General features: G+C 44.2%; 1 protein-coding gene across 2 annotated transcripts; it reads left to right on the top strand.

Moving 5' to 3' along the window:
- The first annotated feature begins 404 nt into the window (after positions 1-404).
- On the top strand, positions 405-5,273 carry CSTL1 (cystatin like 1). 2 transcript variants are annotated; one of them, XM_072799748.1, is made up of 4 exons: positions 405-555; positions 1,027-1,270; positions 4,264-4,377; positions 5,156-5,273. In XM_072799748.1, the coding sequence occupies exons 2-4, from the start codon at positions 1,052-1,054 to the stop codon at positions 5,237-5,239; spliced, it is 417 nt and encodes a 138-aa protein (XP_072655849.1). In that variant the 5' UTR covers positions 405-555; positions 1,027-1,051; the 3' UTR covers positions 5,240-5,273. The 2 variants fall into 2 exon arrangements, with proteins under 2 accessions (XP_072655849.1, XP_072655848.1); XM_072799747.1 differs by having other exon boundaries at positions 1,021-1,270.
- Positions 5,274-13,714: the final 8,441 nt, after the last annotated feature.

Raw genomic sequence — 13,714 nt, 5'->3', positions numbered from 1 at the left:
GGGGGATAAGGCTGTATAATCAAACCTTACTACTTCTTCACCATTACCCATAGTCAAAACCCAGTTGTCTTGTCAATTCTTCACACATTTATTGTTTCTTTGTCTACAAGGTTAATAAGCTTCTTGTGCTAGACACATCTTCATTCTCTTGTGAAGGATCCCATCCATATATAAAACATCAATAAAACCTGTATACTTTTCTCCTCTTAGTTTAATTCTTAGGCTGAGCCAGAGACCCAAAGAGGGTTGGGGAGAATTTTTCCTGCCCAAGATAAGCAGCACCTAACCTTCAGAGGTCTTCAGGATTAATTTCTGAGTAAGGATCAGAGTTTATTCACACACCCCCCCCTTCACAGAGAGGCTTATATTACCTCACAAAGGTCTGCTGGGGTCACACCAAAATAGCAAGAGCTACTGCCAGGGCCTGCAGGTACAGTGGGATCCAGCAGGCAGAAATCTGTGGTGCAAAAGGTGGCAGGTGCATAGAGAACCTATCTTTAAAGGAGGAACAGGGAATAGTTGATGGCTGGGTTAGACAGGTAGAACCCACAATAGGTAAGTAGAATGTATCAGCCCTGTCCATGTCCCTGATTCTCATATCCCAGTTCAAGTAATACCTTTTCCATAAGCTTTCCCCAATTCCCACAAATGGCAAATGGCACTTCTTTGTCCAATATACTTATGCATAGCACTATAAAGCTCTGTTCTGGGGACTTTCTCCTTGATAGATATGAAGGCAGGAAGAGGTTGCCATCTTGGCAGGTGTTTAGAAATCATGCTTGCCTGGATAATCTAAGAATCAAGTGGGTATCATAAAATTGGAAAATGTTTGGACCTGAAAGAGTTGAGCTCAACCTGAGTTGAGATTTCCTGGGTTGGTTCTTCAGTCAAATTGTGGGCAGATCCTTGAAAGGATGAGTCTGGGGTCTCAATCTCTGCCTAACCTGGGCAAACCCATTGGGCAAGGGCCACTGCAGAGGGTGAATGAGCTGCAGTCTGGTCCCAATCCTGTCCTGGCAGGTGCAGTGGAGGAGGTTTTCGAGGCTGCAAGATGGGAGTTGGATGCCGTAGGAACCCTCTGTTGCTGTTGGCTGTCCTGGTCCTGGCAGCCAGGCTAGGTCATTTTCAAAGGTGGGAAGGCTTTCAGGAGAAGTCCACGAGTGAGACAAACATGAATTCAACACTCCAATTCTTCATTGAAAAATACAACAATGCTAGCAATGACACCTACTTATTTCAAGTCGACAAGCTACTTCAAAGTCAGATGCAGGTTTGTGCCTCAGTTTCTCTGGATGTGTGCAGTACCCACTTGGACATGCAGGAATATGGTATGGTTCCCAGAGAGAACCAAGTGATGGTTTCACAACTGGGGGGAGGCTTCACTTGGGATGAGCATGGTTTGGATGGTTTGGACTCCAGACTTGCCTTAGCTATGCTTTTGAAATGCTAGCCCAATGACAGGAATGAAACCCTAACTGTGTTACTCTTGGTCTGAAGGAAACATAGCCTCTGAGTTTCTCAACTGTTATTTCTTGGGAAGAATTGCCTTTTGTTCTGAAATTAGTCCTACCGGAGTGACAACAAATGAGAATGATTTTGTTTCCTTAAATGGTTTGCTTTGGCAAAATACAAATGTTCTCTATGGATTCCCACTTGACATAATTTTTCAATGTCCAGGGATGTAAAGTCTGGACTTTCTAGCTGTATTATACAGAAATCTGGAATTGCACAGGGGTTTATTTGGGCAAAGGGGAGAAGGGAGTGAGAAACAGACTTCAACCAGATTATCTCTTTTATGTGTTTTACATACAAAGTTTCTCTGAAATGAATCAGTTGAGGACAACGGAGGAAAGAAAAGTTGTTTGAAAACTACTGTTGTGGGTCCAGCTTCCCCCCAAGTTTACCTAGTAAACTATATCTAAGTTAGGTCAGAGGCAATAGCACATTTTAGTTCAATTAACCTGATTTGGAAAAAACAACAAACCACAATTGACAGGAGAAAAGATCTCTGATGGAGAGAGGGAGGCAGTGGGAACAGGAGAAACCAGCACGGGTGGGGAGTAGAGAGGGGCAGGCAATGTTAGTGTGACACAAAGCAGGCCTGACATCACAGTGTGTGGACATCAGCCTGTCCCCGGCTCCATCACATACTCTTGTCCCAAGATGGGGGCCCATCAGGCCCAGGGACACTGAGGTGACTTGGCCACGAGGTGGCGGCTGTCAACCAAAGTTCTTGCCAAGTTGCTCTGTTCTCCCAGGTTAGTGCTCACAAAGGTGAATCTGAGAATCCCAGGAGACATGTCTTGTAGAATCAGTCTATAATCATTCACAGTTAACTCTAAAAGAATAGTTTATGAATGAGCTTTTGTTGTCATTCAAATGGATAGAAGCACAGAATGTGTGTGACTCTGGGTGGCTGGGTCCTTTTGCCAAGTGGTTGTATCCATCAACAACTCACAGAGGGGTGTAGGAGGTGGGCCTGACAGGCTGCTGCACCCAGGTTCCAGGTCTCTTTAATTGTGAGATCTATGTCAAGCGCCATCCAGGCCTGTTTCCTTACCACCAAGTGGGCAGAATAACAGTGAAGCAGCACTAGGGAAAATACTTGTGTTACTATGATGATTCCTCTTACTATCTAGCAATCCAGTCTAATAATGAATAAGCAAACACTTTGCACACTGGAATGCCAGTGTTTTCGACTTTTCATACCTATGGAGTGTGCTGAAGGTCAGTGTGAAAGCCCTGTAAGATGCCAATGCCTGGATGTAACTCTCCTTTGATGAAGAGCTTGGAGCCCTGCATCCTGAGGTTCTTCAGGTGGCGGATGCTGGGACCAGGATGGTGATACAGCCCTCAGGCTTCCTTCCCCTGCAACCACCCTGAGCTTTTCCAGGGGCATTTTCCTCCAGGGGGCAATGTGGGCACTCTCTCCCTCTACTGCTTTGCTACTAGGGAGAGTATCAAGCCTTTGCCTTTGGTTGTATCTGACATTGGGACAAGGAAGTATGGGACTTCCAGGAGCTTCTCCCCTCCCCTCCTTCATGTCGACTTGAGGGACCCAGCTGTTTCCAACAGAATCATCAAAGCATTTGCTGGAGTTTCACTTGAAGGTGTGGATCCCCCCGGCTACAAAGAGCTTTCCTGCCCTTAGAGTCCTCAGAACCTGGCACTTGAACATGAGCACAAGAAGACAGATCCCAACAGCCTGGAATTGCTTTGGTGTAGGTTCTCCATGGTTTATGCATTCACTGTTTGCATACACCCCAGGAGGAAATTGGCACTAGTCTCCCCATTCTCTAGATGAGGAAACTGAGTCAGGGAGGTGGCAGGGCTTAGCCAAGAAGATAGAGTTGGCAGGGGAAAAAGCCAGAACTCGAGCACAATTCTTCTGTCTTCTGCTCTGTTGCTTTCCTGACTCCATATCTGCTTCAGAGTGATGTTCCCCACATTTTGCTAAAACATTTAATAATTCATAATAAGTTATTTTAAAATTTGCTTTAGTGAGATGCCTGCTTCTCTTTAGCCCATGAACAACTCCTTGAGCAGGTACAATTGTTATCTGGACTCTGTAGGTTTTTTTTGTTTTTGTTTTTGTTTTGTTTTGTTTTGTTTATAAATTTATTTTTTATTGGTGTTCAATTTGCCAACATATAGAATAACACCCAGTGCTCATCCCGTCAAGCGCCCACAACTCTGTAGTTGAAGAAAAGGAGATTGCCGGGGATTTGCTCTAGGGCTCAGTGTTAGTAGAAGGGAAATGAATGCCCCAAAGCAATTCAGTTTCTAAGCCTGTGTTTTTTTAGCTGTGTTGGTAAACTGCTTTCCATCAGGTTGGTTGGGAAGGAGAGTAGGGAGGGAGGACATGGATGAAGTTGAGGGACAGGATGCACCCTTATACATTCTGAGGATTATGTGTACAGATATAGGGTATCCTGGGGCTGCCGGGCAGCCAAGTTCCATGATTTGCCAATCCTTCATCCTGAGTATGGAAGGGAGATGGGTGAGAAGCCATCTGTGGCTTGCAGAAATGAAGCTAGTCCAGACCAAGGGGAAGGGCTCTGCACATGCTGGGGACTGACTAGTGGCCTCAACTGTCACTGTCCATTCTCCAGCTGGGAGGCAAAGTGGGAGCCATGCTTTTAGTGGATGAGCTCTGAGAACAGGTATTGTGGTTCCTTAGTCTTCATCTTCTCGATTTTCCGGGTGAGAGTCAGCAACTGGATACTTGGAGTCAATGCTAACAGTGCCACTGTTTCTTGGTAGCTGACGACTGGAGTGGAGTATATGGTAACTGTGAAGATTAGCCGGACCAAATGCAAGAGGAATAGCACAACAAAAAATTCATGCCCCATTCAAAGCAAAAACAAGCTGAAAAAGGTGTGTGGTGGCAGTCACTTGAGTCGGGACTTGTGATCAAATGGGGAAAAGTAAACTTTTAAAAAGTAGACCAAAACTGGACATTGACAATTTTTCTAGCTGTGTGGATATGGGCTTTAGAGCTGCCTGATGCCATTAGAGGTACCCAGAAGTGGGGGGTGGGGGGGGAAGGCTCTCTAATTAGGCAGTCTCTCTACCCTGAGCAGTCATAGCTCTGGCCACAGTCCTCCAGTCTCCTTCCCTGGCAGTTTTACCCCAGCCCTCAGTGGGAAGTAGTTTACTTTCCCTTGGGCTTCACTCTGATCTCAGCTCATGCTCTCAAGGTCCTTGGGGATTGTCTAGTTTCCTTTTTGTCTTCCAACCTCTGCCTATGTTTTCTGGCTTTTCCCAGTCCCTCCTGGTGCTGCCACCCAGAAGCTGGCAGACACAAAGTCTACCAGAAGCAAAAGGACTTGAGGCAGTGGGCAATGCCTCTGTCCCAGGCTGTCCTGCCCGGACTTCATCCCAGTGTCCCGCTGGGCTATAGGCTCCAGGTGCACCTGTTCCACATCCTAAGTGACTGAGTAGGGGGTGCCCAAGGTGACATCCCTGTTCAGGTTGGCCCCACCCCACCCCCATCATGTGACTATGAGCAGATTCCCCTCCCCACCCATGTGGTCGTTATCCAGACACAGTGACTGGTCCAGATTTCCCAGATAAAGGCTTGTTGGGGGGCAGGAGCCTTTTGTTCATCTTCAAAAATATTTCCCTGAGAACTGTTTTCTTTCTCTTTCCACAGAGTTTCATTTGTGACTTTTTGATGTACACTGTGCCCTGGATGAACTATTACCAACTCTGGAATAATTCTTGTCTGGAGGCTTGAATGCATTAGTGCAAAGATCTTTGATGAAAACTTAGATGCCAACTGTGCACTTTCTATTAGACTTCTGCAAGGCCTCATTCCTCTTGGCAAGGTCTCCACACACCTGCTCTCACTCATGCACACATGCACACTCACATACGCACTCACATACATTCATGTATACACTCACACACTCACTCAGGGGGCTGATGCAATTTGAACAGAAGGATATCAACTCTTTGGAGGAAACTCATAGTTCTTCTACTTCAGTGCATGTCTCTGAGGCGCTTAGTTTCAGGTACATCCTGAGCTCTGGCCTGAGCTTCCAGGGGCTCTGTTTCTTCCCCATACTCTCTGTGACTTACACATTTTTGTGAGTGTGGCTGAAGTCCCCAAGTTCACCAGTCCAGAAACTCAGTAGAGGGACCCTCAGGATTTCAGCGCAGTTAGTTGTACTCGCAGCTGTGCCTTAATTACAGTGAAAAGGTACAAGACAAAATCAACAAAAGAAAAAGGCTAATGTGGAGAAGTTTCAGGAACTAGGTGTAGGTTTCCAGAGTGCTTTCCTGGTGCACTTAGTTCCCCAAAAGTGAGTTGTGATAACACGTTGAAATATGTTTCCCAGAGAAGAGATTCTCTTTAGAGATTCAATGCCGCAGGTTTTCCCTGGAGCTGCACTAGGCAACCCTCTGCCTAGGAGATGTCCAAACTTTAGGCTCCCAGAAGGAAAGCAGGTATTCAGCATAAATCACACTGTATAAACAGTATAGACACAATGAGGTCCTCTCATCACTTAGGGACAGGATTGTATCAGTGTAGGGAACTGTTGGCAATCCAAGTTCCCAAGCTCCAACCAAGGCCAACTTTACAAGTGGGCCTTTCCAAGGACAGCAGTCTGGACTAGCTGTACGAACTCTTTATTTCACAGAGAGTTCCCGAGCCTCCCATGTGCTCACTGCTGGAGGAATGAGACAGTGTCTTCCCTCATGTGACTCATAGTTGAGCAAAATAGGTATACACTGGACCAGAAATCGGGAGCAGATGAAGGCTGAGAACCTCCTCAGGGATCAGACCCACCAGCACACTTATAATGGAAACTTGAGAGATGATTTCCAAAGGGGAAGAGTAAACACACAAATAAGAACCTCAAATTCACCTGAGTGGCTTAAGAGAGAAGGGAAAGTGGAGGTACAGTGGTAAAAGTGGTGAATTTCTCATGCAAGAGAGAAGCCAGAAACATCCAGTTCTGCAAATCTAATGTCATTGAGGGTTGAGTGGGTGTCTTTCATGGGCATGCTGTCCTTACTTTCTTTTCTTTTTTTTAATTGAAGTTCGATTTGCCAACATATAGTGTAACACCCAGTGCTCATTCCATCAAGTGCCCTCCTCAGTGCCCATCACCAAGTTACCCTATCCCCCTTGCCTACCACCCCTTCTACTACCCTTTATTGTTTCCCAGAGTAAGGAGTCTCTCATGTTTTGTCACCCTCTCTAATTTTTCCCACTCATTCCCCCTCCTTTTCCTTATAATCCTTTTCACTATTTCTTATATTCCCTGTATGAGTGAAACCATATAATGTTTGTCCTTCTCTAATTGACTTACTTCACTCAGCATAATACCCTCCAGTTCCACCCACGTTGAAGCAAATGGTAGGTATTCGTGCTTTCTAATGGCTGAGTGTCCTCACTTTCTTATTTGGTTATCACAACAACCTATGAAATGGCAACTCTCACCTCCATGTCACAGGTGAGGAGCCTCTTTCCAGATCCTACCATCTTGGCTGAGTTTGGCTTGTTTGAACTTTTACAAATGGAATCATACAGCATAAAATAATATATTTTATTTCTGGCTCCTTTCATGCAACATAATCCTTTCTTTTTATTTATGTTCAATTTGTGAAGATAAAGTATATCATTAGTTTCAGATGCAGTTTGCAATAACTCATCAGTTGTGTGTAACACCCAGTGCTCATCACATCACTTGCCCTCATTAATGTCCATCACTCAGTTTTCCCATCCCCCCACCCTCCACTGCTTCAGCAGCCTTCAGTTTGTTTCCCAGAGTTAAGAGTCTCTCATGGTTTGTCTTCCTCTCTGATTGTTCCCCACTCAGTTTCTCCTCCTTCCCTTATGGCCCTCTGCACTATTTCTTATATTCTTCTTTTTTTTTTTTAAATAAATTAACTTTTTATTGGTGTTCAATTTACCAACATACAGAATAACACCCAGTGCTCATCCCATCAAGTGCCCCCCTCAGTGCCCGTCATCCATTCATCCCCACCCCCCACCCTCCTCCCCTTCCACCACCCCTAGTTCGTTTCCCAGAGTTAGGAGTCTTTATGTTCTGTCTCCCTTTCTGATATTTCCCACACATTTCTTCTCCCTTCCCTTATATTCCCTTTCACTATTATTTATATTCCTCAAATGAATGAGAACATACACTGTCTTTCTCCGACTGACTTACTTCACTCAGCATAATACCCTCCAGTTCCATCCACGTTGAAGCAAATGGTGCGTATTTGTCGTTTCTAATGGCTGAGTAATATTCCATTGTATACATAAAACACATCTTCTTTATCCATTCATCTTTCGATGGACACCGAGGCTCCTTCCACAGTTTGGCTATTGTGGACATTGCTGCTAGAAACATCGGGGTGCAGGTCCCCGGTGTTTCATTGCATCTGTATCTTTGGGGTAAATCTCCAACAGTGCAATTGCTGGGTCGTAGGGCAGGTCTATTTTTAACTCTTTGAGGAACCTCCACACAGTTTTCCAGAGTGGCTGCACCAGTTCACATTCCCACCAACAGTGTAAGAGGGTTCCCCTTTCTCCGCATCCTCTCCAACATTTGTGGTTTCCTGCCTTGTTAATCTTCCCCATTCTCACTGGTGTGAGGTGGTATCTCATTGTGGTTTTGATTTCAAGTGATGCAGAGCATTTTCTCATGTGCATGTTGGCCATGTCTATGTCTTCCTCTGTGAGATTTCTCTTCATGTCTTTTGCCCATTTCATGATTGGATTGTTTGTTTCTTTGGTGTTGAGTTTAAGAAGTTCTTTATAGATCTTGGAAACTAGCCCTTTATCTGATACGTCATTTGCAAATATCTTCTCCCATTCTGTAGGTTGTCTATTAGTTTTGCTGACTGTATCCTTTGCTGTGCAAAAGCTTCTTATCTTGACGAAGTCCCAATAGTTCATTTTTGCTTTTGTTTCTTTTGCCTTCGTGGATGTATCTTGCAAGAAGTTACTGTGGCCAAGTTCAAAAAGGGTGTTGCCTGTGTTCTCCTCCAGGATTTTGATGGAATCTTGTCTCACATTTAGATCTTTCATCCATTTTGAGTTTATCTTAGTGTATGGTGCAAGAGAGTGGTCTAGTTTCATGTGGATGAAACTGCATGTGGATGTCCAATTTCCCCACCACCATTTACTGAAGAGATGGTCTTTCTTCCAGTGGATAGTCTTTCCTCCTTTGTCGAATATTAGTTGACCATAAAGTTGAGGGTCTACTTCTGGGTTCTCTATTCTGTTCCATTGATCTATGTGTCTGTTTTTGTGCCAGTACCACACTGTCTTGATGACCACAGCTTTGTAGCACAACCTGAAATCTGGCATTGTGATGCCCCCAGATATGGTTTTCTTTTTTAAAATTCCCCTGGCTCTTCGGGGTCTTTTCTGCTTCCACACAAATCTTAAAATAATTTGTTCTAACTCTCTGAAGAAAGTCCATGGTATTTTGATAGGGATTGCATTAAACGTGTAAATTGCCCTGGGTAACATTGACATTTTCACAATATTAATTCTGCCAATCCATGAGCATGGACTATTTTTCCATCTCTTTGTGTCTTCCTCAATTTCTTTCAGAAGTGTTCTATAGTTTTTAGGGTATAGATCCTTTACCTCTTTGGTTAGGTTTATTCCTAGGTATCTTATGCTTTTGGGTGCAATTGTAAATGGGATTGACTCCTTAATTTCTCTTTCTTCAGTCTCATTGTTAGTGTATAGAAATGCCATTAATTTCTGGGCATTGATTTTGTATCCTGCCACGCTACCAAATTGCTGTATGAGTTCTAGCAATCTTGGGGTGGAGGCTTTTGGGTTTTCTATGTAGAGTATCATGTCATCAGAGAAGAGGGAGAGTTTGACTTCTTCTTTGCCAATTTGAATGCCTTTAATGTCTTTTTGTTGTCTGATGCTGAGGCTAGGACTTCCAGGACTATGTTGAACAGCAGTGGTGAGAGTGGACATCCCTGTCTTGTTCCTGATCTTAGGGGAAAGGCTCCCAGTGCTTCCCCATTGAGAATGATATTTGCTGTGGGCTTTTCATAGATGGCTTTTAAGATGTTGAGGAAATTTCCCTGTATCCCTACACTCTGAAGAGTTTTGATCAGGAATGGATGCTGTATTTTGTCAAATGCTTTCTCTGCATCTAATGAGAGGATCATATGGTTCTTGGTTTTTCTCTTGCTGATATGATGAATCACATTGATTGTTTTACGAGTGTTGAACCAGCCTTGTGTCCCAGGGATAAATCCTACTTGGTCATGGTGAATACTTTTCCTAATGTACTATTGGATCCTATTGGCTGGTATCTTGTTGAGAATTTTTGCATCCATGTTCATCAGGGATATTGGTCTGTAATTCTCCTTTTTGTTGGGGTCTTTGTCTGGTTTTGGAATTAAGGTGATGCTGGCCTCATCGAACAAATTTGGAAGTACTCCATCTCTTTCTATCTTTCCAAGCAGCTTTAGTAGAATAGGTATGATTTCTTCTTTAAATGTTTGATAGAATTCCCCTGGGAAGCCATCCGACCCTGGACTCTTGTGTCCTGGGAGGTTTTTGATGACTGCTTTAATTTCCTCCCTGGTTATTGGCCTGTTCAGGTTTTCTATTTCTTCCTGTTCCAGTTTTGGTAGTTTGTGGCTTTCCAGGAATGCATCCATTTCTTCTAGATTGCTTAATTTATTGGCGTATAGCTGTTCATAATATGTTTTTAAAATCGTTTGTATTTCCTTGGTGTTGGTAGTGATCTCTCCTTTCTCATTCATGATTTTATTAATTTGAGTCTTCTCTCTCTTCCTTTTAAAAAGGCTGGCTAATGGTTTATCTATCTTATTAATTCTTTCAAAGAACCAACTCCTGGTTCTGTTGATCTGTTCCACAGTTCTTCTGGTCTCGATTTTGTGGAGTTCCGCTCGAATCTTTATTAACTCTCTTCTTCTGCTGGGTGTGGGATCTATTTGCTGTTTTTTATCTAGCTCCTTTAGGTGTAAGGTTAGCTTTTGTATTTGAGTTCTTTCTAGTTTTTGGATGGATGCTTGTAACGCGATGTATTTTCCCCTCAGGACTGCCTTTGCTGTATCCCAAAGATTTTGAACGGTTGTATCTTCATTCTCATTAGTTTCCATGAATCTTTTTAATTCTTCCTTAATTTCCTGGTTGACCCTTTCATCTTTTAGCAAGATGGTCCTTAACCTCCACGTTTGAAATCTTTCCAAACTTCCTTTTGTGATTTAGTTCTAATTTCAAGGCATTATGGTCTGAGAATACGCAGGGGACGATTCCAATTTTTTGGTATCAGTTTAGACCTGATTTGTGACCCAGTATGTGGTCTATTCTGGAGAAAGTTCCATGTGCACTTTAGAAGAATGTGTATTCAGTTGAGTTTGGATGTAAAGTTTTGTAGATATCTGTGAAATCCATTTGGTCTAGGGTATTTTTTAAAGCTCTCGTTTCTTTGGAGATCTTGTGCTCAGAAGACATATCGAGTGTAGAAAGCACTAGCTTGAAGTCACCAAGTATAAATATATTATTATCTAAATATGTCTTAACTTTGGTTATTAATTGATATATTTGGCAGCTCCCACATTTGTGGCATATATATTGATGACTGTTAAGTCCTCTTCTTGGATAGATCCTTTAAGTATGATATAGTGTCCCTCTTCATCACTCACTACAGTCTTCGGCGTAAATTTTAGTTTATCTGATATAAGGATGGCTACCCCTGCTTTCTTTTGAGGACCATTTGAATGGTAAATGGTTCTCCAACCTTTTATTTTCAGGCTGTAGGTGTCTTTCTGTCTAAAATGAGTCTCTTGCAGAACATAAAGACTCCTAACTCTGGGAAACGAACTAGGGGTGGTGGAAGGGGAGGAGGGTGCGGGGTGGGAGTGAGTGGGTGACGGGCACTGAGGGTGACACTTGATGGGATGAGCACTGGATGTTATTCTGTATGTTGGTAAATTGAACACCAATAAAAATTATTTTATTAAAAAATAAATAAATAAATAAATAAAATGAGTCTCTTGTAGACAGCAAATAGATGGGTCCTGCTTTTTTATCCAGTCTGAAACCCTGCGGCTTTTGATGGGGTCATTAAGCCCATTCACGTTCAGAGTTACTATTGAAAGATATGAGTTTAGTGTCATCATGATATCTATTCAGTCCCTGTTTTTGTGGATTGTTCCATTGGACTTCTTCTCAAAGGGGAATTTTGAGAGTCCCCCTTAAAATTTCTTGCAGAGCTGCTTTGGAGGTCACATATTCTTTCAGTTCCTGCCTGTCTTGGAAGCTCTTTATCTCTCCTTCCATTCTGAATGAGAGCCTTGCTGAATAAAGTATTCTTGGTTACATGTTTTTCTCATTTAGGACCCTGAATATATCCTGCCAGCCCTTTCTGGCCTGCCGGGGTCTGTGGAGAGGTCTGCTGTTACCCTAATACTCCTCCCCAGAAAAGTCAGGGATTTCTTGTCTCTTGCTGCTTTAAGGATCTTCTCTTTATCTTTGGAATTTGCAAGCTTAACTATTAAATGTCGAGGTGTTGAATGGTTTTTATTGATTTTAGGGGGGATCTCTCTATTTCCTGGATCTGAATGCCTGTTTCCCTTCCCAGATTAGAAAGTTTTCAGCTATGATTTGTTCAAGTGCATATTCTGGACCTCTGTCCCTTTCGGCACCCTTGGGAACCCCAATTAAACGTAGGTTTTTCTTCCTCAGGCTGTCACTTATTTCCCTTAATATATCCTCATGATCTTTTAATTGTTTGTCTCTTTTTTCCTCAGTTTCCCTCTTTGCCATCAACTTGTCTTCTATGTCACTCACTCGTTCTTCCACCTTGTTAACCCTCGTCGTTAGGACTTCCAGTTTGGATTGCATCTCATTCCATTGATATTTAATTTCTGCCTGATTGGATCTAAATTCTGCAGTCATGAAGTCTCTTGAGTCCTTTATGCTTTTTTCTAGAGCAACCAGTAGCTTTATAATAGTGCTTCTGAATTGGCTTTCTGACATTGTACTGTAATCCAAATTTTGTCACTCTGTGGGAGAGAGGACTGTTTCTGATTCTTTCTTTTGCGGTGAGGTTTTCCTTGTAGTCATTTTGCTCAGTGCAGAGTGGCCAAAAACAAGTTGTATTGGGAAAAGGGGAAAAAGATAGAATAGAAAGAAGAAAAGAGAAAGAAAAAAGAAAGAAAAAAAGAAAAGAAAAAAGAAAAAAGGGGGGAAACAAAAACAAAAACAAAAACAAAAACAAGGGGAGTATCCTCTGATTCTGTGTACTGTAAGTCCCTTGACTTCCCCTGGAACTTTCCAGTGCTGCTTGGTCAATAATTTGTTTTTCCCCTGTCTAGCTGGTCTTCTGGGGGAGGGGCCTGTTGTGCTGATTTTCAGGTGTTAGCACTTGGGGGAGCTGCTCAGCCCCTGCCTGGTGCAGGGCTCAGTGAATAATGTTTAAGCTGCTTATCTGGTGAGGCCACTGTGAGGCTCAGTGGGGGTTGTTTACCCCGTGAGGCCCCAGGAGGAACAGCCCCAGTGGCGGCGGCCAGCTCTGGAGCCCTGGAGTCAGCTCCCGCAGTAACTCCAGAGTTCTCCGTCTGCAGGGCCTGCAGGCTCCGGGGCAGGGCTGCTGATCTGCTCAGCTCGGGGCAGGAGCGTCCTTGCGGTCCTGGGCTCTCCTGGCCTCTGCCTGTCCCGGGGAAGGCCGGATCCTGGGCTGTGTCCCGGTGCCCTGTTCTCCGGGGCGTGCGCTGTTGGATTCGTGCTCCCACCCCACAGCCCCCTCCGCGGAGCCGCTGCCCGAGCCCCTCCGAGCTGCTCCGGTCCGCCGTGCGCGCTGCAGCCCTTAGGGAGCTCGGCGCACTCTCCCGGGGCGCAGGTGTCTGTTACTGTCCCAGGGAGCCCGAGGGCATCCCCGCCCTCCTGGGTCCTGCTCCAGCTTCCTGCAAACCCCTTTCCGCCTGGGACGGTTGGTTTAGCTCCTGCTTCTCCGGGACGGGGCTCTTCTGTCCTGGGGACACTCGCCCCGGCCTCAGCCCAGCTCCTCTCGGGGCCCCTCCCCCTTGGATGCCTTTTGTTTCTTTATTTCTTTTTCCCCCGTCTTCCTACCTTGATAGAAGCACGAACTCTTCTCGCTGTAGCATTCCAGGTGTTCTCTCTTTAATTCTCAAGTCGAATTCATAGATTTTCAGGATGATTTGAAGGTTATCTAGGTAATTTGGTGGC

The sequence above is a fragment of the Canis lupus genome, chromosome 26 (genome assembly GCF_048164855.1).
Source record: "Canis lupus baileyi chromosome 26, mCanLup2.hap1, whole genome shotgun sequence".
Lineage (NCBI taxonomy): Eukaryota > Metazoa > Chordata > Mammalia > Carnivora > Canidae > Canis > Canis lupus.
The sequence above is the reverse complement of the archived record's forward strand: the minus strand, read 5'-3'. Positions and strand labels throughout refer to the sequence as shown.